We start from the raw sequence: 24,173 nt of genomic DNA, 5'->3' as shown, positions 1-24,173 counted from the left end.
CTGCACTGTAATGGAGGAAACTGGTAATAAACTAATTGAAAATAGATTAGCAAGGGATAATATTGTGGAGAAAAACAAAGCAGAGTAAAGTAGACTAGAAATGTGGGGATGGCGTAGAGGGATGGTTGTTACTTGATACACTGTGATCAAAAAAGCCTCTATTCATAAAGCAAGTTTTGAGCACAGACCTCAAAATAAAGACAGCAGCAAGTACAAACTCGTTTTTGCAGGTAAGTACTTGGCATGTTTAAGGGCAGGGCAACAGGTGTGGCATGGCTGTACTCCGGCTAGCAAGGGAAGAGTAGCAAATGAGGCTTGGAAAAGTAATGAGGCTGTCAGGGGCTTCGTAGATGGTTGTAAAGACTCTGGCCTTTTTTTTTTTTTTTTTTTTTTTTAGATCAAGTCTCACTCTGTCGCCGGGCTGGAGGGCAGTGGTGCGATCTCAGCTAACTGCAACCTCCGCCTCGCGGATTCAAGCAATTCTCCTGCCTCAGCCTCCTGAGTAGCTGGGATTACAGGCACCCACCTCCATGCCCAGCTAATTTTTTTTTTTTTTGTATTTTTAGTAGAGATGGGGTTTCACCATGTTGGCCAGGATGGTCTCAATCTCTTGACCTCGTGAGATCAAGGTCACGAGGCTCGCCTCCCAAAATGCTGGGATTACAGCCATGAGCCACTGCACCAGGCCGACCCTGGCTTTTACTGAGTGGGATGAAAAGTCACTGAAAAGTTTCAGGCAGGAGAGTGTAATGATCTGACTTCCATCATAAAAGGAACATTTGGGCTGCTCACATGAGAGCAGACTGAAGAGGGTAAGTCTGAAAGCAGTTAGACTAATCAGGACATTGATATTATAACCCTGGTGGAAAATGAGGGTGGCTAGGACTAATATAGTGGTAAAAATAATGAGAAGTAGTCAGACTGTGAATACGTTTTGAAGTCACGATTGACAGGATACGACGTAGAAAGAGTAGTCAATAATGACTCCAATATGGAAGATGAGAACAAATGGAAGGGCAGAGTTCCCATTTACTGAAATAAGTAAGATCAATTTGGAGAGAGAATGAAATAAAGAGTTCATTTTTATATATGTTAATTTTGAGATGTCTATTAGATACACAACTGGAGATGTTAAGACAGATATCAGTCTCAAGTTCAGGAAAGGAGTCCAAGGTGGAGATAAAAATTTGAGACTCAGTTTATATACATGTTATCCTCTAGAAAGTTCGTATGGATACAAAAGAGAAGATATCTGAGGACTGAGACCTTGAGCACCTCAGCATTTAAAAGCCCTGGAGGTGAGGAGGAACTTGCAAACGAGGCTGAGAAGCAGCAGTCAATGAGGTAGGAAGAAAATCAGAAGAATGTAATACTAGGGACTCAAATGAAGAGCATATTGAAAGAAGGAGGGAGCAATCAAGTAAATCAAAAACTGAGGTCAAGGAAGAAGAAAAATGACCCGTGGATTTAATAATACAGACGTCAGGAGCCATTTCACAATAGCTGTTTTATAACAGCTGTGACAAAGAAAGCCATGAGTGAAGTGGGTTCAAAATGAAATAAACTGGAGACAGTATAGACAATCTTTTGGGAAAGTTTTGTTGTTAAAGGGACCAGAAATACAGAGAGGTAGTTGGAAGGACATAAGGGAAAGTTCCTTTTTAAAAAAACGTAAGATACAGGATATTTGTTTGCTAACATGAATGATTCAGTAGAGAGAAAAAAGGATAATGATGCAAGAAAGAGCGCAAAGTCCTTTAGCAGGCAAAAAAGAATCACAGTATACAAATAGTTGAGTTGACCCTAGTTGGGAACAGAAACAGGTCATCCAAAGTAAAAGGAAGAAAGGCAAAATATTTGCCAACAGGTAAGACTGACTAGCAGAAGTAAATGTGGGGAAGTTTTCTTCCAATTGCTTCTATTTTCTTAGTGAAGTAGGAAGAAAATATTGGTCCTTGTGAAAAGCAAAGAGAAGGTAAAAAAATAATCACCTAGCAAGTAGAAGAGTAAATACACTGAGGAAATATAATAGTGTGACCAGAAGGTGCTAATTTGACATTGTTGGTTACATATTGAAAGTTAGACTAGTTACGATAGTCATATGCTTTCTCCAGCCATATTCCACTGACCAGGTTTAGGCACAAAGGAAGTGGAGAGTTGGATTTCACAAAGTTCAGTTTTTTTGGTTATTGGTTATTGGTAATAACGGAAGAGAGGGCAAGAGAGCTGACCTTTTGGAAATTATTATAAATGAATATGGAATTTAAGCCAGGTAAGGAAAATAGAAACAAAGAGGCAGGAATAAAGGAGGCTATTAGGATTCATGGATCCAAATGGGACAGATGTTTTAGAGGCAGACTCCTAAAGAAATAAGCTAGAAACACAGGAAGTGGTGACCAGGGAATGGGATGATTATAAATGAGGCTAAGAAAGAGTTCTTATTATTGATAATGAAAATTTTAATGGCACGGCAATAGGTGAGACTTTTAAGTTAAAGTGGGAGACAAGATATTTGAAAGAGAATGATCAAGAAAATAAGCCAGGCGCAGTGGCTCATGCCTGTAATCCCAGCACTTTGGGAGGCCAAGGCATGCACTGCTGGAGCCCAGGAGTTTGAGACAAGCCTGGGTAACATAGTGCAACCCCACCTCTACAAAAAATAAAAAATTAGCTGGGTGTAGTGGCACTGGCCTGTGGTTCAGCTACTTAGGAAGCTGAGGAGGGTGGTTTGCTTGAGCTCAGGAAGTGGAGGCAGCAGTGAGCCAAGATTGCACTACTACTGTCCTCTAGCCTGGGCAACACAGCAAGACTCTTTCTCAAAAAAAAAGAAAAAGCCGGGCGCAGTGGCTCACGCCTGTAATCCCAGCACTTTGGGAGGCCGGGATGGGCGGATCACGAGGTCAGGAGATCGAGACCATCCTGGCTAACACGGTGAAACCCCGTCTCTACTAAAAATACAAAAATTAGCCGGGCGCCGTGGCGGGCGCCTGTAAGTCCCAGCCACACGGGAGGCTGAGGCAGGAGAATGGCGTGAACCCGGGAGGCGGAGCTTGCAGTGAGTGGAGATCGCGCCACTGCACTCCAGACTGGGAGACAGAGCGAGACTCCGTCTCAAAAAAAAAAAAAAAAAAAAAAAAAAAAGAAAAAGAAAAGAGAAAGAAAGAAAATGAAAACAAAAGGCCATGTTCTATAGGAAGTATCATCTTTTTTTATACTAAAACTGTAAAGAATTATGACAATGTTGGAAGGACAGTGAGTCAGGTGTTAAACTCTTCAAAAGACAAGGGTTGGCTGGGCGCAGTGGCTCACACCTGTAATCCCAGCACCTTGGGAGGCCGAGGCGGGAGGATCACGAGGTCAGGAAATCGAGACCATCCTGGCTAATACGGTGAAACTCCATCTCTAATAAAAATACAAAAACAAAATTAGCCGGTCGTGGTGGCGGGCGCCTGTAGTCCCCGCTACTCGCTACTCGGGAGGCTGAGGTGGAGAATGGCGTGAACCCAGGAGGCGGAGCTTGCAGTAAACTGAGATTGTGAGATTGAGCCACTGCACTCCGGCCTGGGCGACAGAGGGAGACTCTGTTTCAAAAAAAAAAAAAAAAAAAAAAGACAAGGGTCTATAAATGACTCTAACACAGAGGAGCAGTAGGTGATACAGTCTGGTAGCAAAAGCATCAAGGTAGAGGGATGAAGAGAATGGCAGGGTTAGGCAGCAGGGAAAGTCTGGCAACGAGAAGCAAGTCATCCTATGTCTTCACTCAGTATTAAGGAATTAGAGAGAAAACAGCCAGCATGTAAGAGAGCTGCAGAACAGTGCGTTCAGGGACAAACCAGGTTTTCAAGCAAAAAAGGTGAAGACATTTTTAGAAGTTTAAAATACAGTGGATTTTGCCAAGAATGTACTATAAGAGAGTTTTCTGGGAAGAGGTTATAGGTTGGTGCAAAAGTAATTGGGGTTTTGCTTTCAATGACAGAAACCCCAATTACTTTTGCACCAACCTATAGAAAACTATGCAGGGGGTGGGGGCAGATCAGGGTATGACCAGAGTCTTACAGTGATGGGAGAATTTAGGCAGTGAGGGAAAGCTGGAGTCCTAGGCTTCTTGTGGTGACTGAAGTAAAGACAGATAAAAGGGTAAGATGGAATTGGCCCACTCAGGTTTGAATACATCTTTTTAAAGATAGATGAAACCAGCATGCCAGTTATACTGCCCCTCAGCTCCAAATCTACTCTTCACTGTCCAGCTTGTGATGCTAGAGCTGGACGTTGTAAACATTTCCTCTTTGATTGCTAACACAATATTAAGCTTTCTCAGTAAAATTGAGAGGGTCACTGCAAAGGAAGAAGCTTCTCTTCCTGATTAGTATGCTTCCTTTCTTCTTGTTACTGCAGCAAGTGGGACACACAGCAGCATTCACCCCTACAGGCACCTTCCAGGAGTGTTTGGCCAGTGCCCCTACCAGCTTCCCTGTGAGTTTCACCAGCACCTGCAAGAACAGCTTCCCACAGAGTTCTGCTGATGCCTCAGCCAGCATCCCAGCTAGAGCAGCATCAGACCAGTTCCACTGGCACCCCAGCAGGCTTCCCAGTGAGTTCAGTCCCTCCTCAAGTGGCTTCCCAGTACATTCTACTGACACTCCAGGCAGTTTCGCAGGGAGTTTCGTCAGCTCCACAGTGAACACTTTCCTCTTTGCCAGCCCCACACTGTGGTGCCATCGAGTCAGCTACTGCCATACTCTACCCAGTAAGGTCTGAATCTCAGCCTTCAGGATGGCGTTAGGGTTTCTTTTAAAATTTGTGTCTTCTTTGGGTACTCTGCCTTAGCACTAGGAATAGCAGCTGCTTCCTGTATCTGCTATTACTGTATGCTTAAAAATTTTTTTTTTTACGATCTGTCATTTTATTATTATAATTTTGCTAAATTTCTTTATTTTTGGTTTTTTTTTTTTTTGAAACAGAATCTTATGGTCACCCAAGCTGGAGTGCGGTGGCGCAATCTTTGGCTCACTGCAACCTCTGCCTCCCAGGTTCAAGTGATTCTCCTGCCTCAGCCTCCTGAGTAGCTGGGACTACAGGTGTGCGCTACAACACCCGGCTAATTTTTGTATTTTTAGTAGAGATGGGGTTTCACCATGTTGGCCAGGCTGGTCTGGAACTCCTGACCTCAGGTGATCCAACCGCCTTGGCCTCCCAAAGTGCTGGGATCGCAGGTGTGAACCACCACACCTGACCTATGACAGATTTTAAACCAAGTGACTGATCATTCCTACTATATAAAGTTTATCTTACAGTAGTGTGTATACATACATATCTAAGGTTGTGTATATGTATATGTATGTGTATGTAATCCAAATGAAACAAGTTCCATATACCAAAGCATACAGCTACTGACATAAAATGTCAAATTTCTGCAACTATCACTGCGTTCTTGGGCACGTTGCTTAAATTCTACAGGCCTTCATTTTTCATCTGAAATATGATAGAGTAGATTACATGATCACATTCCTTCCAGCTCTATGATTCTGTTTATCTGACTGTGAATTCTCAAATACCAAATATTTCCAGATTTTTATCAAGAACGTCATAGGTATTTATTTCATTTATGCACGAACCCAAACAGCTCTGCTTAGGTTGTTCAAAAGTTATTTCATTTATAATGTCACTCACTTTTTATTGCACTAATTATATTACTTAATATATTTACTTAATGACTTTTTATGACTCCTGTAGGGCTTCTCAGTTTTAGAGGATTGGTAAAACACAGAAGGAGGACATTCCTTGGTAACTTAATAAAAGCAATCCTATAATATCAAGGTAACTGAATTGGGCTGCAATGAAATAAGATCGAATTGAATTTGTTATTAACACACGGTCTGTAACATGATCATACCTGTTTATGTTTTTGCAGTGGTTTCTTTTCGTATAATTTTTTCTCTCCATATTTCTTATATGTTAAAGGTATTCCATATTTAGCAGCAGGCTTTGTAATTTTCTGAGCAGGCATAACAGAAATCGAGTTTTGTCCTGAAGCTGGTCTTTTGGCTAAACGAAAAGATACAAAGAATTTTGTCTGCAGTTCTTTACATTAACTCTTTACTTTCAGAATTCTTCAAGATAGCACTGTTTAATTTTCATAATCATTGACAGTATTTGAAACTTTCTATCAAATATCTTAATTCATCCCTTAGTATTTACTAATGCCTTAACTCTTTTACCCTAAAGTCACTTTTTGACAGAAGCTAAAAGCCAAATTCCTCTAACATGTTGAAGTTTTTAACATAAAAAAAAAATCCCTAAAATTGACTGTGGGTGATGGTTGCACGTATTGGTGAATATACTAAAAATAATTTAAACATGAATATGCTTAAAAAAACGTTTAATTGTAGACACCAAATGTATAAACTGTATGGTATGTGAGTTATGTATCAATAGAGCTGTTAAAAATAATTTTTAAAAAATTCACATTTTAGAAACTACTTTCAAAATCAGAAGATAATCAAGAGCAACTGTTAAGCATTAATTACATCAATATAAGCAACTTTTTTCCTTCATATAATGTGTGAATGGTATCTATACCTACAGACCTTCAAAAAAGAAATATCTTAAAACAATCATTATCACTAAGGGTTCCACAAAATGGGTACCTCATAGACTGCTGGCAGAAATATAAATTGGTTAAACTTTCTGGAGAGCAATCTATATTAAGAATATTATTTATGAATTAATATTAAAGAAATAATCAGAGAAACTCCATGCACAAGAATGAACCCTACAGTATTATGTATTTAACCCTTATTGAAGCCTAGATGGGGTTCAGTCTTAGAAGGGATAAGTTAAAGAAAAGCATCCTAAGGTAATAAAAAGAAAATTCTTCTATTTACTCACATCTCTGGAGGATATTAAAAGAAGTCAGAGTATAGTCTATATAAACACTTCCTGAAACCCTCTTTCCCTTTCTTATTTTTATTATCTGCCAAGATACCCCTCTGCTCAAACTCTTCTAAAGCCTGAGCAGCAGCTTGCTTTCTTCCACTTCCAGACTGCTCTCTAGCTCAGGATTTTATAATGTGTTAAATCAATTTATCAATTTAAATCAATTTCTTCCAGAAGTGTTCTTCCTTTTTAGGGGGGGGAAGGAGAAAAAAATTTGACTGGTTTAAAATGAAATCCTACAGCTAAACTCAGTTCTTCAAAAAAAATGTAATTGTAATAGAAAATGTTCATCATATAATAGTATAAATTAAAAGAAACAAAACTTCTAATAATGCATTCTCAATGTGTAGTTATTATGCACATATTATCACAGAAAAATATATCAAATATAACAGTGTGTGTTAAAATTGGGGTAATTTTTATTTCTTTTAAAACATTCTTATAATAAATATTTTTCATATAATTTAGTAAATTTTAAAAATAAAAACAATATAAGCCATTAAGTCGGCATTTTAGAGATTCAGAAGTAATTTTTGTTGACAATATGGGATATACGATGTGACAGGGTAAGGTTTTCCAAACACATACTCCAACTGCATCTTGACCCAGAAACCAGGAAGCATGAGCAAAAAAAGATTTCCCTTCGAGAGTTCAACTGTACAATCAAATTAGAGCATACACATACACATATACACACAGAGTCACAATACTGCAACCTGGCTAAACGTGTTAATAGAATCAAAGAAATAGAGTGTATGCCAGAAAAGGGGCTAGAGGCGCAAAAGCATAAAAAATAAAGATTTCTAAGAAACAGATATGAACAGTCCCATCTACTTTCCAGAGAAAAGGAAGAACTGTCTATCTGATTTTAGGGCATTTTTCAGGATCAGTGACAAGGCTACCTATGGCATGAAGTTTAACATAGGGGACTGGAGGCCACAAAGTATTTATCAGTAATACTACTCCTATTAAGCATTTCATTCAACCAAATGCTCTTACAACAAATTACTTTCTAATTCCCATATGGGTTTATCCACATGGAAAGAACATGCTGACACTGGGTATTTCTAGCTTTTGTGACAAGGAGCCTTTTGATTAAGATATGACTTCTACGAAGCTTGACTGTCCACTGCCCAGAGAAATCATGCCGATTCTTGGTCTCTTGTAAATTCTGTTTAAGTGAGTTGACTTCCCAGGGATTGGTGGTCTCTGCAATGAGAGGATGTCTAAGGGTCTTTAAGAAGGGCGAAATGCAGCAGGTGGCTCACGCCTGTAAACCCAACACTTTGGGAGGCCAAGGCAGGTGGATCATGAGGTCAGGAGATTGAGACCATCCTGGACAACAGGGTGAAACCCCATCTCTACTAAAATACGAAAACTTAGCCGGGCGTGGTGGCGGGCACCTGTATTCCCAGCTACTTGGGAGGCTGAGGCAGGGGAATCCCTTGAACCTGGGAGGCGGAGGTTACAGTGAGCTGAGATCGCATCACTGCACTCCACCCTGGAGACAGAGCAAGATTCCATCTCAAAAAAAAAAAAAAAAAAAAAAAAAAAGAAGGGCTAAATGTAGCTTGCCTTCCTGAGAACCCACTGTCATACCACTTCTAGCTAAATGGGTTCATTTTTATGATATCTATTTTTATTAATTTATCCAAACTCAAAATGGAGTAGTACAAAGAATTACGTTTGAAAAACAATATACCCTTCACGTATTAAATAACTTCCATTGATTTTAGAAATCCATTCTGAAATCATTCTATTCAGGAAAAAAATAATTTCCCTCTCACATAGATACACCTAAATTCACACACATAGTATATAACCATATCCATAATCTTACAACAATTCTAATACCACTGGTCACATTGTTTAAAATAAAACCTATCTTTAATAAAGTGCTTGACTTCACATTCACTTACTTAAAAAAATTCAGAATATGAAATATTTCTCAAAGAAAATATTTTATGACCGAGTGTGGTGGCTCACGCCTGTAATCCCAGCACTTTGGGAGGCCGAGGCGGGTGGATCACCTGAGGTCAGGAGTTTGAGACCAGCCTGGCCAACATGGAGAAACTCCATCTCTACTAAAAATACAAAAAATTAGCTGGGCTTGGTGGCGGATGCCTGTAATCCCAGCTACTTGGGAGGCTGAGGCAAGATAATCTCTTGAACCCAGGAAGCGGAGGTTGCAGTGAGCCGAGATCGCGCCACTGCACTTCAGCCTGGGCAACAAGAGCGAAACCTCATCTCAAAAAAAAAAAAAAAAAAAAAAAAAAAAAGATAATATTTTATATGAAGATTTACACCAAAATTGAACATTTTATAATTCTATAACAACATTCTCAAAATATCAGCTAGGCATCAAAGACATAAGATTTCAGGCCAGATTTCATTTAAATAAAATGGACAAGAAATGAGAATGTTGTTATTAAGAAACTATATATTGCCATAAATCATTAATAATTCTAAGGTGCATTTCCTCTGGATTAAATTTATCCTAGAATTATCCCAACTTACTATATCAACATATATTTCCAGTTTAATTAGGTTTGATTACCACAAACAGATGAAAAGTTTCATATCAGATTTCATTTACCTGGTATAGGCTGTGATCCAAACTTTGAAAACGTTTTTAGACAAAATTCTTCTGCAATAAGCTTAGATTGAAAGAGGAAAAAAAAAAAAATCAGAAAAGATGTTACATTTTCAAAATAAAAAACCTACCCATTAATTATAATACATTTTCCCCTTTTTCAGTAATATTTATGTTGCCAAACTGTACTAAAACCAAGTCAAGAAAAAAAAAAAAAAAAAAAAAAAAGAAGCCCAGGTGTCGTGGTTCATGCCTGAAATCCCAGCTCTTTAGGAGGCCGAGGGGAGGATCACTTGAGCACAGGAGTTAGAGGTCAGCCCTGGCAACATAGTGAGATCTCATCTCTATTTTAAAAATTAAGAAAAATTAAAAAAAAATCCATTCAATAAATTCCTCTCATGCTAACTCCCTCCCAATCTTATTTATGTATTTATCTATGGGTGTATGTTTTTGAGACAGGGTCTCACTTTGTCACTCAGGCTGGAGTACAGTGAGACAACAATGGCTCACTGCAGCCTTGACCTCCCAGGCCCAAGCAACCCTCCCATCTCTCAGCCTCCAATCAGTTGGGATCACAGGCCTGTGTCACTATGCCAGGCTGATTCAAAAAAAATTTTTTTTGGTATTTTTTTATGGAGATGGGGGTCTCCTTACGTTGCTCAGGCTAGTCTCAAATGTATGGGAGCAAGTGATTCTCCTGCCTTAGTGTCCCAAAGTCCTGAGATTAAAGGTATGTGCCACCATGCCCGGCACAAATTTATTAGTTCTCCAGATAGAGGCTTTCTTCTCAAATTAATCTAATGAGCAAGGTAGGCATCCATACATTACTCGCCTATTTCATCTCTCAGCAATTTAACACAACTACCTATCTGGAAAAATCTCTATATTCTATGTGCATCCATAGCCTTCATTTTCTCCAAAACTACTGAAGAATCACTTCATTATCAAAATAAATTATCTAGTAATCTCTCAGTTATTTTAACTTTACTCTGAATCTGCTTAACATCTCCAATGAGTTTTGTAACTCATAATTATAAATTATAACTAATTTTATTAAGTTATTGGATAAATATGTAAATATTCTTAATTTAACAAATGTCTCCATTTATATACTAATATTAGTATAAACTCTCCATTATATATTCTCCAGCATTTATAAACATAGATATTTATAAATCAGGAACAAAAATCATTTATATTTTCTGCAAGTAATTTTTTCTCCTTACTCCATATTTTTCTCTCCTTAAGTTCAAAACTATGACACCAACAAAGAGCTAACTTGGTTTAAGCTTTTTTTTCTTACTTTGTGGGAAAGGCAAAGGCAAGTGAATTTTCTCTTTTTTCAAGAGAACTGAGCCTTGGTGAGAGAATCTTCCTATAGTAACAGTGGTCCAGACACTCCGATAGGCAAAAAAAATACTTGATCCGAGGGGGTCGTTTTTTCCATTAAGAAAACCCCTAGAGCAGTTCTCAAAGTCTCATACCAGCAGGATCAGCATCATCTGGAACTCAGTAAATATGCAAACTGTCAGGCTCCACCTTAAAATTACTGAAACCAAGACTGTGGTGGTGAGACTCAGCAATGCCCTCTAGGTGATTCTGATGCATGCTCAAGTTTGAGAACCTTTTCATTAGCAGACAAATGTAACAGCCAAGTCTGGCTCACAGGCAATTTAGGGCAACTATGTGAATGTGTGTTCCCTTCTCAAAAAATGCATTTTTTTTCCTTTTCTTTCTCTTGGAAGAAAACAGGTGGTTTATGATCTCAATCTCGTCCCTAAATCGAATCATTTCTTCCACTGTTGGAGAAGTCTTTCTGGTAATGCTCATGTGAATTGAGAGATGGGACATACAGAATCCAAGAAGATCCTGAAATCTCTATGTTGTATTGTCCAATAGAGTGGCCACTACCCACATGCACCTATTTGAATTAAAATTTAAGATAGATAGATAGATAGATAGATAGATATATGAGAAGCTTTTCAGTTATACCAAGGACATTTCAAGTGCTTACTAACCACATGTGGCTAGTGGCTGCAACATTGAACGATGCAGATATAGAGCATTTTCATTGTCACAGAGCATTCCACTGGACAGCCCCTATATTCCTAATGAATCAGAACTTATCCATAGTTTTTCAAGCTATATCCAGGAAGATGTTGCCAGAGTGCACAAGACTAAAAACTAGGCCCTATCAACCATGGCTGATGGTCTTGAGAGGATTAGGTACTAAAATGATAGGGAGCATTATAGTGATACTGGAAATAATAGTTCATATGTTACAGTAAAGCTCATCAATTGTTTCACAGTTATAGTCTTTAAAAAAATATATCACAACTATCAGCAGGCTAAGAGGAGGGAGGACTGCTTTAGCTCCAGAGGTGCAGGCTGCAGTGAGCTGAGACTGCGCCACTGCACTCCAGCCTGGGTGACAGAGTGAGACTCCATCCTCAAACAAACAAACAAACAAAAGTGTCACAAAGCGTCTCACCTAAGTACAAGTAGATATATAGTAGAAAATAAATCTGAGGAACAGCAGATAAAGGTTTTTATCTTTAAACAACAAGTGATATATAGTAGAAAATAAATCTGAGGAACAGCAGATAAAGGTCTTCATGAAGAATGAAATCTAAGTGGTGCTTAAATAGTAACAAGTAGGGTCTATGTATATACTAACACATAACGTCAAATATTCCATTTGTGAATAATCACAATCTCCCCTTGTTTCTTTTCATATTATAAGTTTTGCACATTTTAAGCTTGAATATTTTCTTTCATTGCTAGCTAGCTAAATTCCAGTACCTCAGCCTTGAGACTGTATGTCCCAACTCCTGGTATGGGGAGAGAGAAACCTCAGCAAGACTAAATGAAGTCATTGTTTATTCTCTAGTGGCTGCCAAAAAAACAATAGTACACTACATAATAAAAGTGTCCTGGCAAACGTTATTTATAACAAAGGAGTCTTGTAAGACACCCACGTTTCAGAGGCTGTTGCTATGACCTATACAAGTAACCTTTAATCTCCAAATGTTAGTTGGTTTTCTTGCATACTAATGCATTCTCCTGGTAGCAACAGTAAAATCAACATCTCTGTTTTCTGAAGAGTATTTGGTCACATGCATGTTCTGTTAAGCCAGAAGGACATATAATACTTTCTTCTCCTCCATGAGCATATAAAAGTAATAACAAAACTATAGTTTTGCTGAATATCTTATTTACTGGAGGTTAACAGTTATTTAACAAAGGCCGCACTAAACCAGAAAAGTAAAACAATTCCAATTTCAGGTGATCACATTTTTATAACTTATGCTAACTCATTTGATATAGATTGCTTTAAAAATCTTATGGAATTAAAATTCAGTTAAACTCAACAATTATGCACCTATGTGTGCATTAAAGGAGAAATCATGAGTCAGTAATCTAGTATACCTACATATAAATGGTTTCTAGTCATTTCCTATCAAAAAGAATATAACTATAATCATATAGATTATGTTAACAATACATTTATAGGCCGGGCGTGGTGGCTCATGCCTGTAATCCTAGCACTTTGGGAGGCCGAGGTGGGCAGATCACTTGAACTGAGGAGTTCGAGATCAGCCCGGGCAATATGGTGAGACCCTGTCACTACAAAAAATACAAAAATTTACTGGGCATGGTGACATGTGCCTATAATCCCAGCTACTTGGGAGACTGAGACGAGAGGATGGCTTGAGCCCAGGAGGTGGCAGTTGCAGTGAGCTGTGATCATGCCACTGCATTCTAGCTTGGGCAACAGAACTACAACCTGTCTCAAAAAGAATTTAAAAAAAAATGTGAATTAGTAAAATACATTGATATGTAGGTAATATTTAAGACATTAAATATTTTGAGCACTTACATGCTAGACATTAAGCACTTTATGTGTATTATCACTTTTAATTCTCATAACAACCTCACAGATACATTCAACAATCCCTTTGCTCACAGGTGAGGAAAGTGAAGCATAGAAATGCTCAGTAATTTTACAGTTAGAAATCCAGAGAAAAGAGGAATAATGCATAACTGGAAAGCAAACATTAACAAAACAGTTACATAAAAATGGAAAGGCTGGGCGAACTGGTTCACACCTACAATCCCAGTACTTTGGAAGGCCAAGGTGGGAGCATCACTTGAGGCGGAGTTCAAGACAAGCCTGGACAACATAGTGAGACTCCGTATCTAAATTTTTTTTTTTTTAAATATTAGCTGAGTGTGGTGGTGCACATCTGTAGTCTCAGCTACTCAGGAGGCTGAGGCAGAAGGATTGCTTGAGCCCAGGAGTTTGAGGCTGCAGTAGGCTATGATTTTGCCATTGTACTCTAGCCTGCACAACAGAGCAATACTCTCATCTGAAGAAAAAGAAAGAGCACGGAAAGGAAAGTGGCACTAATTTAGTCTGAAAAAGGCACACCATTCCCCTAAGGTCCAGATGTGCTCTCGTCAACACTGGAGGCCATGTTCTAGCTAAGCAACATAACCCTACTGTTTAATTTTAAAGGAAAAAGAACATACCTGAGGTGAGAGAAACTTTTCAATGCGTTTGGCTATAAAACCTTTCTCCAATATGGAGTTGACTGATGGTCTATCCCTAGGATTTCTTTTAAATAACTGAGACACCAAACTGCGGAGATCATAGGAATAATGCAAAGACACAGGTGGAAAAGATCCGGATATTATCTTCAGTACCAAGTTTTTCATACTGCCAGCTTCAAACTAAAGTCCAGAAAATAAATAACATACAGGAAACATATATAAATTGAAACTGAGAATACTGGTAATAAGAAATAGTTCTTTTCCTACCAATATAGAATAGAAACACATCCTCTTCCAAATAATTAGAATATGTTTTCTAGAGCAAAGTTTAGTTGGTTATCTATAAATTAATATCAGCCCTCACAAAATAAGAGTAATTTTTACTTATTTAAAATATTTAAAGATGGGATGTATTAAATAAACGTTTCATAAACTATGACAATAATCAAATGGTGAAAGGTTATGCCTTAGAGGTAGCAAAATTAGGGCCAAAGAACCACAAACAGAAAAAGAACAACCTGCTGGTCTTTATTTAAGACCTGCCTTTTAGTGCCTCTGTTGTAATGATTAGAACAAGAAATTAACTACACAACTAAAAGCATTGGGGGAAAATTAATAAATAAAACTACTAATACTTTCCTTTCAGACAATGCTCACTATTTTGTGTGCGTGCGATGCTCCTAAAAGCTATGAAAATCAGCAGTATAAAAATATCTTAATAGGAATACATATGTCAGAATTAAACACAACATAAACTTTAAAGTAAAAAGAAAATAAGAGGTGGGGCAGTTTAAAATCTGAAGATTTCGTCTTGAAAGAGGGCAATATTAAACTTTTGATATCTCCACTAAAATATTACAGAACAACTGTACAATGTTATCTTAATATACACATTAAGAAAATAAAATGTACTATAAATTAGGTATCAGTGATTATAAAAGTTCTATTAAATGTTGAGCTCTCCTAAATGTCATCTGAGTAAATTCAATCTTATAGAAACATCTGTACACCTAAATAGGAATCCTAAATGCAGAAAAGATGTGGTTCTCTATTCCAATGCACTTTCATTTATCACTCAGTTGACATGCTCTTCACAAAGCGTAAGTTACTGGATTTCATGTATCTTAAGACACATGCTACTTAAGAGTAAACAATCCCAAAATATAGAAGAGATGGTGACAGGACAATGTAGACGAAAAGATTTTTTTTAAACCCACAAACCAATGGTTTAAAGCTAAAATAACTGTGTTGCAGAAAAACTGATCAATTATTTCAAATAAGCGTCTGATAACTACCATCCCACATTACCTTGTCAGCTTATGCTTTTTTCCTTAAGCAAGAAAAAAAAAATCTAAGGCAATATAGTAAAAGAGTATGCAACCATTAAAAAGAATGACAAGAAAAAATATTCCCCAAATAGTATTAAGCAATAAAATCAGGTTATAAAACTTCTTATAAAGTCTAATCAAACTTTTGGGGAAGAAAAAAAATTTTTCATTTTACAGGTAGTCAATACTGGCTGGAAGAACTGTTTATGATCCTTATTCACTTATTTATATTTTCATCTATTTTCTGAAGTTTTCTGTAATGAAAATACAATATTGTTTAATCAGTGGGTAAAAAAATGTTAATCACTTTCCATTTCAAAAAACTGCTTTATTAAGATTAAACCTACTTAGGACAACAACTCTCCCCTTTTTTAGTGTGCTACACGTTATTAAAAAAAAAAGTCTCAAAAGTAAAAATTTTAAATACTCTGAATTAATGATTACTTAAATTGGTAAAAGTCATCAATGAGTATATTGAATGAAATTCTTTAAATTAGTTCAATTCCAAATCAGTCTGGGTGTTATGAAAGAATTCACTAAAATGAAACTAGTAAAATTTGTTAAGCTAGAATATCAACTTTATACTAAATTTAACATTAAGAAAACAGCAAAATTCATTTTTGTCATTAGAAATAATTTTCTGGAAAACAGCATGAAATATTATAAAATAGCAAATATACTAGATACGCATATATATTAAGGGAAAATCAATTTATACTTCAGAAAAAATGAGAAATGTAAAAACGGACATAGAGAAGAATTTCTAGGATGAGGGTTATCTGAAAGATAACAGAACTTAAAATATAATAAAAACATTATAGGCGCTTTTTAACATAACTTTAAAAATATTTCAGAAACTTCTACTTACAGCATGTTTAAGTGTACACAGCTCATAAAGGACACACCCCAGAGCCCAAATGTCACTAGAGAAGATAAAAATGAGAAATTTCCTCTAAGTATCAGAATGTACTTTAAAATTTTTTGATTTAAAGGAAACATAAACAGCATAAAAGTGTTTTGGAAAAATATGTGCTCCAGAAAAAATTTCCTTTAAAACTAAAAATTTCAACCATAACCAAATGACAAAAGTAGCTCTCTCAGATTGGAAAAAGAAAATGGTTGCCCCAACAATTACTTTGAAGCTTCATTAAAGAAATTTAATATTTAAAAGAACAATACCAAAAAAATTCATGTAAATTCTATTTATTTTTATTTCATAAAACTCAAACTTTTTTTCAATTATTTGTAAAATACCATGATTTAAAAATTATACAACAAAATATTAATTTAATGGACATTAAAAATTTATTAAGTAATTTGCCACAGCTACTGACCAATGTTATCTTGGTTGGGATTTTCCAATTAGAGAGAGAAAATAAAGGGTAGCTGGAATTTAATGGTAGAATTGCTCTTTCTACCCACATATTATATAGTCCGCTAGCCAGACTACAGTGCTGTGATTAGAAATATGGGCTTGGGAGCCAGACACCTAGTTTGGACGCTGATTCCACCACTTATTTGACTCAAGGATTTCAAAGACGTTACTTTGCCTCTCTCTGCATTTGGTTTCCGTATAAGAGGAGGAGGAATGATTAATACCTACATCTCCCAAACTCATTGTGAAGACTAAGAGAATACATAGAACTCAAAACACTACCTGGCTTACAGTGTGTTCAAGAAATATTAGCAATAATTCAATAAGAAGTGACTATCACGAAGAAAAAGACCAAAGAAAGCACTCTACTTTCAGTTATAACATAAATAATAAGGTGATTCTTTCTGTGGTTCTTCCAGCAAGATAATCAAATAGCTTTTTTACAATTCCCCTCACCATATATTAACAACATTTTATATATACATATATGTTTACATGTATGTATTACTGATATTAGAATAGTATTCTAAAGGTTAATAAACATGACAACAAAAAGATTGAAAGGAAATACATCATACAATGAGTATCATTTTAAATACCTTTTATTATTGTAAGGTTTGTTTTCACAGATTTCAGGTGACAAGTAGTATGGGGTCCCTATGCAAGTTCGAGCCAGCTCTACAGTACTAGAAGAAAAAAAAAATTATTGGAGAAGTTTAAGACACAGTCATGTGCCATTAATGTTGCTTTTGGTCTACAACAGATCACCTATATGATGCTGGTGTCATAAGATTATAATGAAGCTGAAAAATTCCTATAACCTAGTGACATGGTGACTGACATACATTGTAGAACAATTACTTTATTTTTTAATAAATTTAGTATAGCCTAAGTGTACAGTGTTTATAAACTCTACCGTAGCATACAGAAATGTGCTATGTCTTCACATTCACTCACCACTCACTCACTCACAGAAAGCAACTTCCAGTCCAGCAAACTCCATTCATGGTAAGTGTCCCATAAAGGAATATCATTTTTTATCTTTTATATTTTATCTTTTCTATGTTTAAATATATACCATTGTGTTACAATTTCTTACAGTATTCAGTACATACCATGCTGTACAGGTTTGTAGCCTAGAAACAATAGGCTATACCATACAGCCTGCCTGTGTAGTACACTCTATCATCTAGGTTTGTGTAAGTACACTCTAGAATATTCACACACTGACAAAATCACCTAATGATGCCTTTCTCAGAACATGTCCCAATAAAGCAACATCCCAGTAAACAACATACTTAAAGATACTATAAATTATCACATATACATCATCATGGATTGAAGGTTCGCTGAAAACATTGTATCAAAACAAAGTTTAAAATTCATGTTACCTATTAAGAACTCTAGCAATTCCAAAATCTCCAAGTTGTACCGTTCCATCTTTAGTTAAAAATATGTTCTGTAAAAGACAGGAAAAAAATTCTTAGAAATATTGTTACAGTCCAGTTCTGAGACAACATTTTTCCTAAAATTTAAAATCCAGTTTAAAAAATTATGCTAGAGAAACTGGATATTTACATACAAAAGAATAAATGAAGTCCCCTCCCTCAAATCATACACAAAAATTAATTCAAAATGGAGTCTAGATCTAAATATCAAAACTAAAATATAAAACTCCTAGAGAAAAACATAGGAATAAATCTTCATGCTGTTGGGCTAGGGAATCGTTTCTTAGATATGACGTCAAAAAGCACAAGCAAAAAAAGTAAAAGGATAGATTGGACTATCAAAATTAAAAACTTTTGTGCATCAAAGGACACCATCAAGAAAACAGACAATCCATAAAATGGGAGAAAATTTTTAAAAATCATATATTTGAGAAAAAACTTTTATCAAGAAAAGGACTTGCATAACTCAACAATGACAACAAAAAGACAGTCTGATTTAGAAACAGGCAAAAGGGGCCAGGCGCAGTGGCTCACACTTGTAATCCTAGCACTTTGGGAGGTTGAGGCAGGCAGATCACCTGAGGTCAGGAGTTCAAGATCAGCCTGGCCAACATGGTGAAACCCCATCTCTACTAAAACTACAAAAAATTGCCAGGCATGGTGGCAGGTGCCTGAAATCCCAGCTACTCGTGGGGCTGAGGCAACTTGGACAGGAGGTGGAGGTTGTGGTGAGCCTGAAATCACACTGCTGCACTCCAGCCTGGGCAAAAGAGCAAGACTCCGTCTCAAAAACGATAGATAGATAGATAGATAGATAGATAGATAGATAGATAGATAGATAGAGATAGATAAATACATACATACATACATAGGCAGGCAAAAGGCACATACTTCATAATATCCATTTATATAAACCGTCCAGAATAGGCCAATCCACACAGACAGAAAGTAGAGTAGGGGTTACCAGAGTCTAGGTGGAGGGGAATGGGAACTCACTGCTAATAGGTATGAGGTTCTTTTTGGAGTTGTAAAAAATGTTCTGTAAGTTTTAGAGACTGGGAAGGAAAGTAATTTTTAGAGTATGGGAAGCAAGCAGGAGATCTAATACAGATGCAGATGAACAGGATAAGAGTGAAGAGACAAGACAGATAATTTGATGCATACTAAATCAGGTTCAAAAATTTTTGGCCCAAGACAATGAAGGTTCCATGTCTTTATCCATTTAGAAGTTATCAGTGTCAGAATAACATACCTGAGATTTAATGTCTCGATGAAGAATTTTTCTATCATGTACATGTTTCAGGGCCAAACATATCTGTACAAACCAGTCCAAAATCTAGGAAGAAAAATCAGATCTGTCATTTCTTTTAAAACTTACAATTCACAGTAGCCTCTCCCTGACCATTAAAAGAATTCAAGAATATTTAGGGATGAGAGGAACTAAAACCTTAAAAAGATATTTTAGGTTACAATTTATTTTAACTCTGCAGGCACTGACATTAAATAGATATTCAAGTCAACACAAGCTCTCCACATACTAAATCCAAAATATAAGAGATGCTACTGGGTCATCTCTTATAAATAAAACAAATGTGGAAAGTAACTTTATGAGTGAAAATGGAAATAATTTATATTTTATAATGTTAAGACAAACAGGTGATTCTTCTTTGTTTTTAATACATCTTCTTTCTATAACACCCCTCCCTCCCCTTTCTTTAGGGACAGGGTCTTGCTCTATCACCCAGGCTGGAGTGCAGTCATGTTATCATAGCTCACTTCAGCCTCAAACTCCTGGGTTTAAATTATCCTCCAGCCTCAGCCTCCAAGTGGCTAGGACTACAGGTGCATGCCACCACAGGCAGCTAGTTTTTCATTTTTGTTTTTTTTATAGAGATAGGGTCCTGCTATGTTGCCCAGGCTAGTGGTCTTGAACTCCTGGCCTCAGGAGTTCCTGAGGATTCAAGTGTTCCTCCTGCCTTGACCTCCCAAAGTACTGCGATTACAGGTATAAGCCACTGAATCTGACCTCTATAATGCTTTTTAAAAATATAAATAAAAATCACAAAAGGAAAAAAATCAAGCCAGAAATTTGGAAGACATCTCTGACTTTTTTCTCTTCCCACATTTATTATAACGTAAACACTCTTTTCTGGAGATGGCCACTTGGAAATAAAAAGGCTTAATTTCTATCTCATTGTTAACATCAAAATAATTCCAAGTACACGGCATTTTTAAACTAAAAAAAAAAAAAAAAACCATAAAATAACAAAAGGAAACATAAGTTAATTATCTGTAATAACTGACTAAAGCAGGACTTTCAAAATATGACATAAAATGCTTAAGTCATAAGACAAAGACTGATAAAGTTGACTACATACAATTTAAAACAACTGTAGAGCAAAATACACACAATCAAGTTTAATAATAATTTGAGAAAATACCTGCAACATAAATGATAGATTGCTAGTTCTCTAAGATGCAAGAGTTATTCAAATCACTGAGAAAAGTACTGGCAGGCAAAATAAGAAGTGGACAAAAGACTGGAGAAGGAAATGACAGGTGGAAAAAATGGTCAAAAAACACATATGTAAGGTACTAAACTCCCTGCCAAATTAAAAAAAAAAATTAAGATACTATATTATCTTGCTTAAAATGAAATAATACATACTGTTGGTCAGAATGTTGGGAAATAAGCTTTTTCTCACAGGTGTTTGTGAAAAGGTTAATTATAATCATTTGTCAAAATATGTGAAAATTTTAAATTCACATACCATTTGAAACAGCAATTTCAATTTCAAATTTATCCTACAAATATTATCAGAAATATAAAACGACATATGTAAGATGTTTACTATAGCACTGTTAGCCAGAACCCAAAAATATAAACAATCTGAATGTTCACTATACCAGAAATTCTATGCAGTCACTGACAAGAATGAAGCACTTCTGTGTATACTGTTTACATACTATTAAGTGAGAAAAGGAAGTTCCAAAACAGTATGCATAGTATAACTCTATTTAAAAAAATATGCTTATATTCCATACCTGAACTCTATTTAATTGTGTGTGTGCACTGAGTAAGGAAAGAAGGAATAAAGGAAGGAAGCATCAAAGGATAACTGCCAATCAGTTAACAGTGTTTACCTCAGGGAAGTGGATTTGCAGAAGAGGGAATGAAAGGTAACATGTTTACTTTTTACTTTACCTGTTAAGCATTTTTCTTTTTTAAAAAACTATTTTCTTTTTTTTTTTTTAACTCTTCTGTTCTATAGATATTTAATGAGGATTACACAGATTGTTAAGGTACTTTCTATACTCATGTAAGGCATTTTAAGTACAGAGATCAAAAACAGTTCTCTAAGGAGTCCGTACAGTGGTAAGGAATATACTCACAAGTAACTATAATAATTGCATAAGTTTTTTAACAGAGATAGATACAATAAGACAGCAATTAATTCATCAAGGGAGAGGTAAGGAAAAAGAAAGTGAAAATTATGTTGAGTATTACTGATAAAATGGAGTTTACCAGTAGAAATGGAACACATCTTAGAAATCACTTATGTCTCATTTCACAGTGTTCTTCTATTACTAAATTTCCCGTACTTGTACTTCTTAATTTGACAAAAAATTTATTCAGTACCAAAAATGTACCAGATATGTGCAGGAACTAGCAAAAAAAAGTTAATGAAAGAGCTCAGAGACCAGAGGTCAGCAAATGTATTCTGTAAATGGCCAGACAGTAAATATTTTAGGCTTTGCAGGCCAGATGGTTTCTGTCTCAACTCAACTCTTCCACTATAGCACAAAAGCAACCACAGATTACAAGTAAACAATTAAGTTTAGCTGTGTTCTAATAAAACTTTATTTACAAACAGAGAGAGGGGGCCAAAGTTGGTTCACAGGCCATTGTTTATTGATCCATATCAAAGACTATAGAGGGAGATGGGTAAGTAAACCAGTAATTAAAGGTAGGTAATGCGCTGAGTTGAAGAAGCATAGAGGAGAGCCAATGCAGCCTGGAGGTGATAAAATAAAGCTGGACAGAGGAGGTGATTCCTGAGCTCAGTTTTTGATGGAATATATAAGCAAAGCAGAGAAGGAAGGCACAGTTTATAAAATATAAATGTTACATTTTCATTCCCTTTGTCTACCCTAGCTCAGACTCTTGCTACATTAGGGTTCGACTACATGGGGTAGGACTTGGAGGAGAGGGAAGCCCTTTAAAATTGTAACCCTGCTTCTAATCTGTGCTTTTTATTTCATTGTACACATTACTTCTATATTAATATTTACAAAATACTGTTTCAAAAATGGGATTCTCTTGTTCAGAAGACTTTTAAATTCAAATGTTATGTTGTATTATACCAAGCACCATACAGTAATTATAATTGTCTGAATTACAGTTGTATGTTATTTTGCATTAGTGCAGACTGCCTTATAGCACCAAGCACTACTATAATCCATCTTCTCTGCTCCAAAACTGAGATTTCTATGTGTAATAAAATGTGTTAGAATTTTCCCAAAGTATGCTCAGTTTTGATGGGTTGATTCATTAATTTTTTAAAGGCATGAGAAGCTTTTATTGCCAAACATTATATTAATGGAAAAACTTTAACTTGGCTTCTCTATTAGAATAGTAAACTGATCTTGGAGCTCCTAACTAGAAGAAAGAAACCTTACCATTTACTGTCTGTGTAATTTGCTCAAAGAGTAGATATTTCATGTCTACCAGAATAATTTTCTCTGCTTTATACGGATTTTAGCATTTGATTATGTTTTTTGAACAAAGGTTCCTCACTGTGAAGATCCTTATAATTTTATTTCCTTCATCTATATTTCACAGTATTTTGTCACTTTGATTAAGTAACCAAAGAATGTTACCTGTTTGTTAGAAAAAAAAAATTTCAGATACTTCTCACTATAACTATTAGCTCAACACTGCTATAAGACATGCCTGGGAAGACTTGCCAAATCTAAAAAGATGCTCAGCCTTTCCTAGGTTAAGCCTGTATAGGTAAAATACTATTAATATTTCACAAAATGCATGCTTTATGAGAAGGCCCTGGAAATTTGTCAATAACTTCGCTCTCCATTTTTATCCTCAAGAAAAACATTCATCAAGCCCTTATCAAATCTCTGTACTCTACCCCAACAGAGCATTTTATTCTATTATTGGTTATTATAATAAACTAACCACAGTCTTTCAGTCTCATTATCAGTAAGACTTTGCTGCTTGATGCTTGCCAGAAAGCTCCTGAAAAGGACTACACTAGGAATGCTGAACTACTGGCACTTCAGAAGATAGACTCTTGGGTACAAGTTTCTGACCTAACATTGCTTAAATGATCAAGGAACTTATCAATGAACTGAGTCAGAATTTCTTTAAGACTTTTTTGTCCTTGAGCTGACAAACATCATGAACGCTAACTGCTTGACCGCAGATCAAGAATAAGAATTACTAGGAAAGAAAAAATGAATTAAATAAAATTTAATTGTGATTATTTGTTTGGAATATGATTGGTATAATGTTCAAAATTTAATGAATAAATGAGGAAGCCCTTTTTTTTCTTAAGCTATGTCTAATTCTCAATTTAGATTATGCTTTTATAAACTTAAAATGATATTTGATCTTAATAATCTACTCAGAAATCAGAAGCAAATAGTTTTATGTATTTTTACTTTTCAGGACAGTATTGTAATTTTCATGGGTTCAATAAGAATCTATACTCCTTTCGGTCAGAATGTAATTGGACAAATCAATTGTGCAACCAAGGCCATACCTGGAGGACCTGATTTGAGATGATTTTCATGTAATCAGTTATGACAAACTTACTACTAAGAAATATATGTGGAACCAGGCTGGGCACAGTGGCTCATACCTGTAATCCCAACACTTTGGGAGGCCAAGGCAGGCAGATCACGAGGTCAGGAGATCGAGA

The 24,173-nt window shown here is 36.1% G+C and overlaps 1 protein-coding gene across 13 annotated transcripts in view; it reads right to left on the bottom strand.

Moving 5' to 3' along the window:
* Positions 1-24,173, bottom strand: part of NEK1 (NIMA related kinase 1) — a 212,397-nt gene that overhangs the window by 171,931 nt on the left and 16,293 nt on the right. For all 13 annotated transcript variants that reach the window (XR_004182615.1, XR_004182614.1, XR_004182613.1 and 10 more), the window contains 7 exons: positions 19,487-19,570; positions 18,178-18,245; positions 17,386-17,472; positions 16,280-16,334; positions 14,063-14,263; positions 9,533-9,593; positions 5,894-6,045 (listed from right to left, as the gene is read on the bottom strand). Coding sequence is in view for 8 of the 13 variants with exons in the window: in XM_031664176.1 (XP_031520036.1) it covers positions 5,894-6,045; positions 9,533-9,593; positions 14,063-14,263; positions 16,280-16,334; positions 17,386-17,472; positions 18,178-18,245; positions 19,487-19,570 (708 nt within the window). In the remaining 5 variants the exon portion in view is untranslated. The remainder of the gene's footprint in view (positions 1-5,893; positions 6,046-9,532; positions 9,594-14,062; positions 14,264-16,279; positions 16,335-17,385; positions 17,473-18,177; positions 18,246-19,486; positions 19,571-24,173) is intronic.

The sequence above is a fragment of the Papio anubis genome, chromosome 3, assembly GCF_008728515.1.
Source record: "Papio anubis isolate 15944 chromosome 3, Panubis1.0, whole genome shotgun sequence".
Taxonomy (NCBI): domain Eukaryota; kingdom Metazoa; phylum Chordata; class Mammalia; order Primates; family Cercopithecidae; genus Papio; species Papio anubis.
Note: the sequence above shows the minus strand (reverse complement) of the source record. Positions and strands in the feature narration are given on the sequence as shown.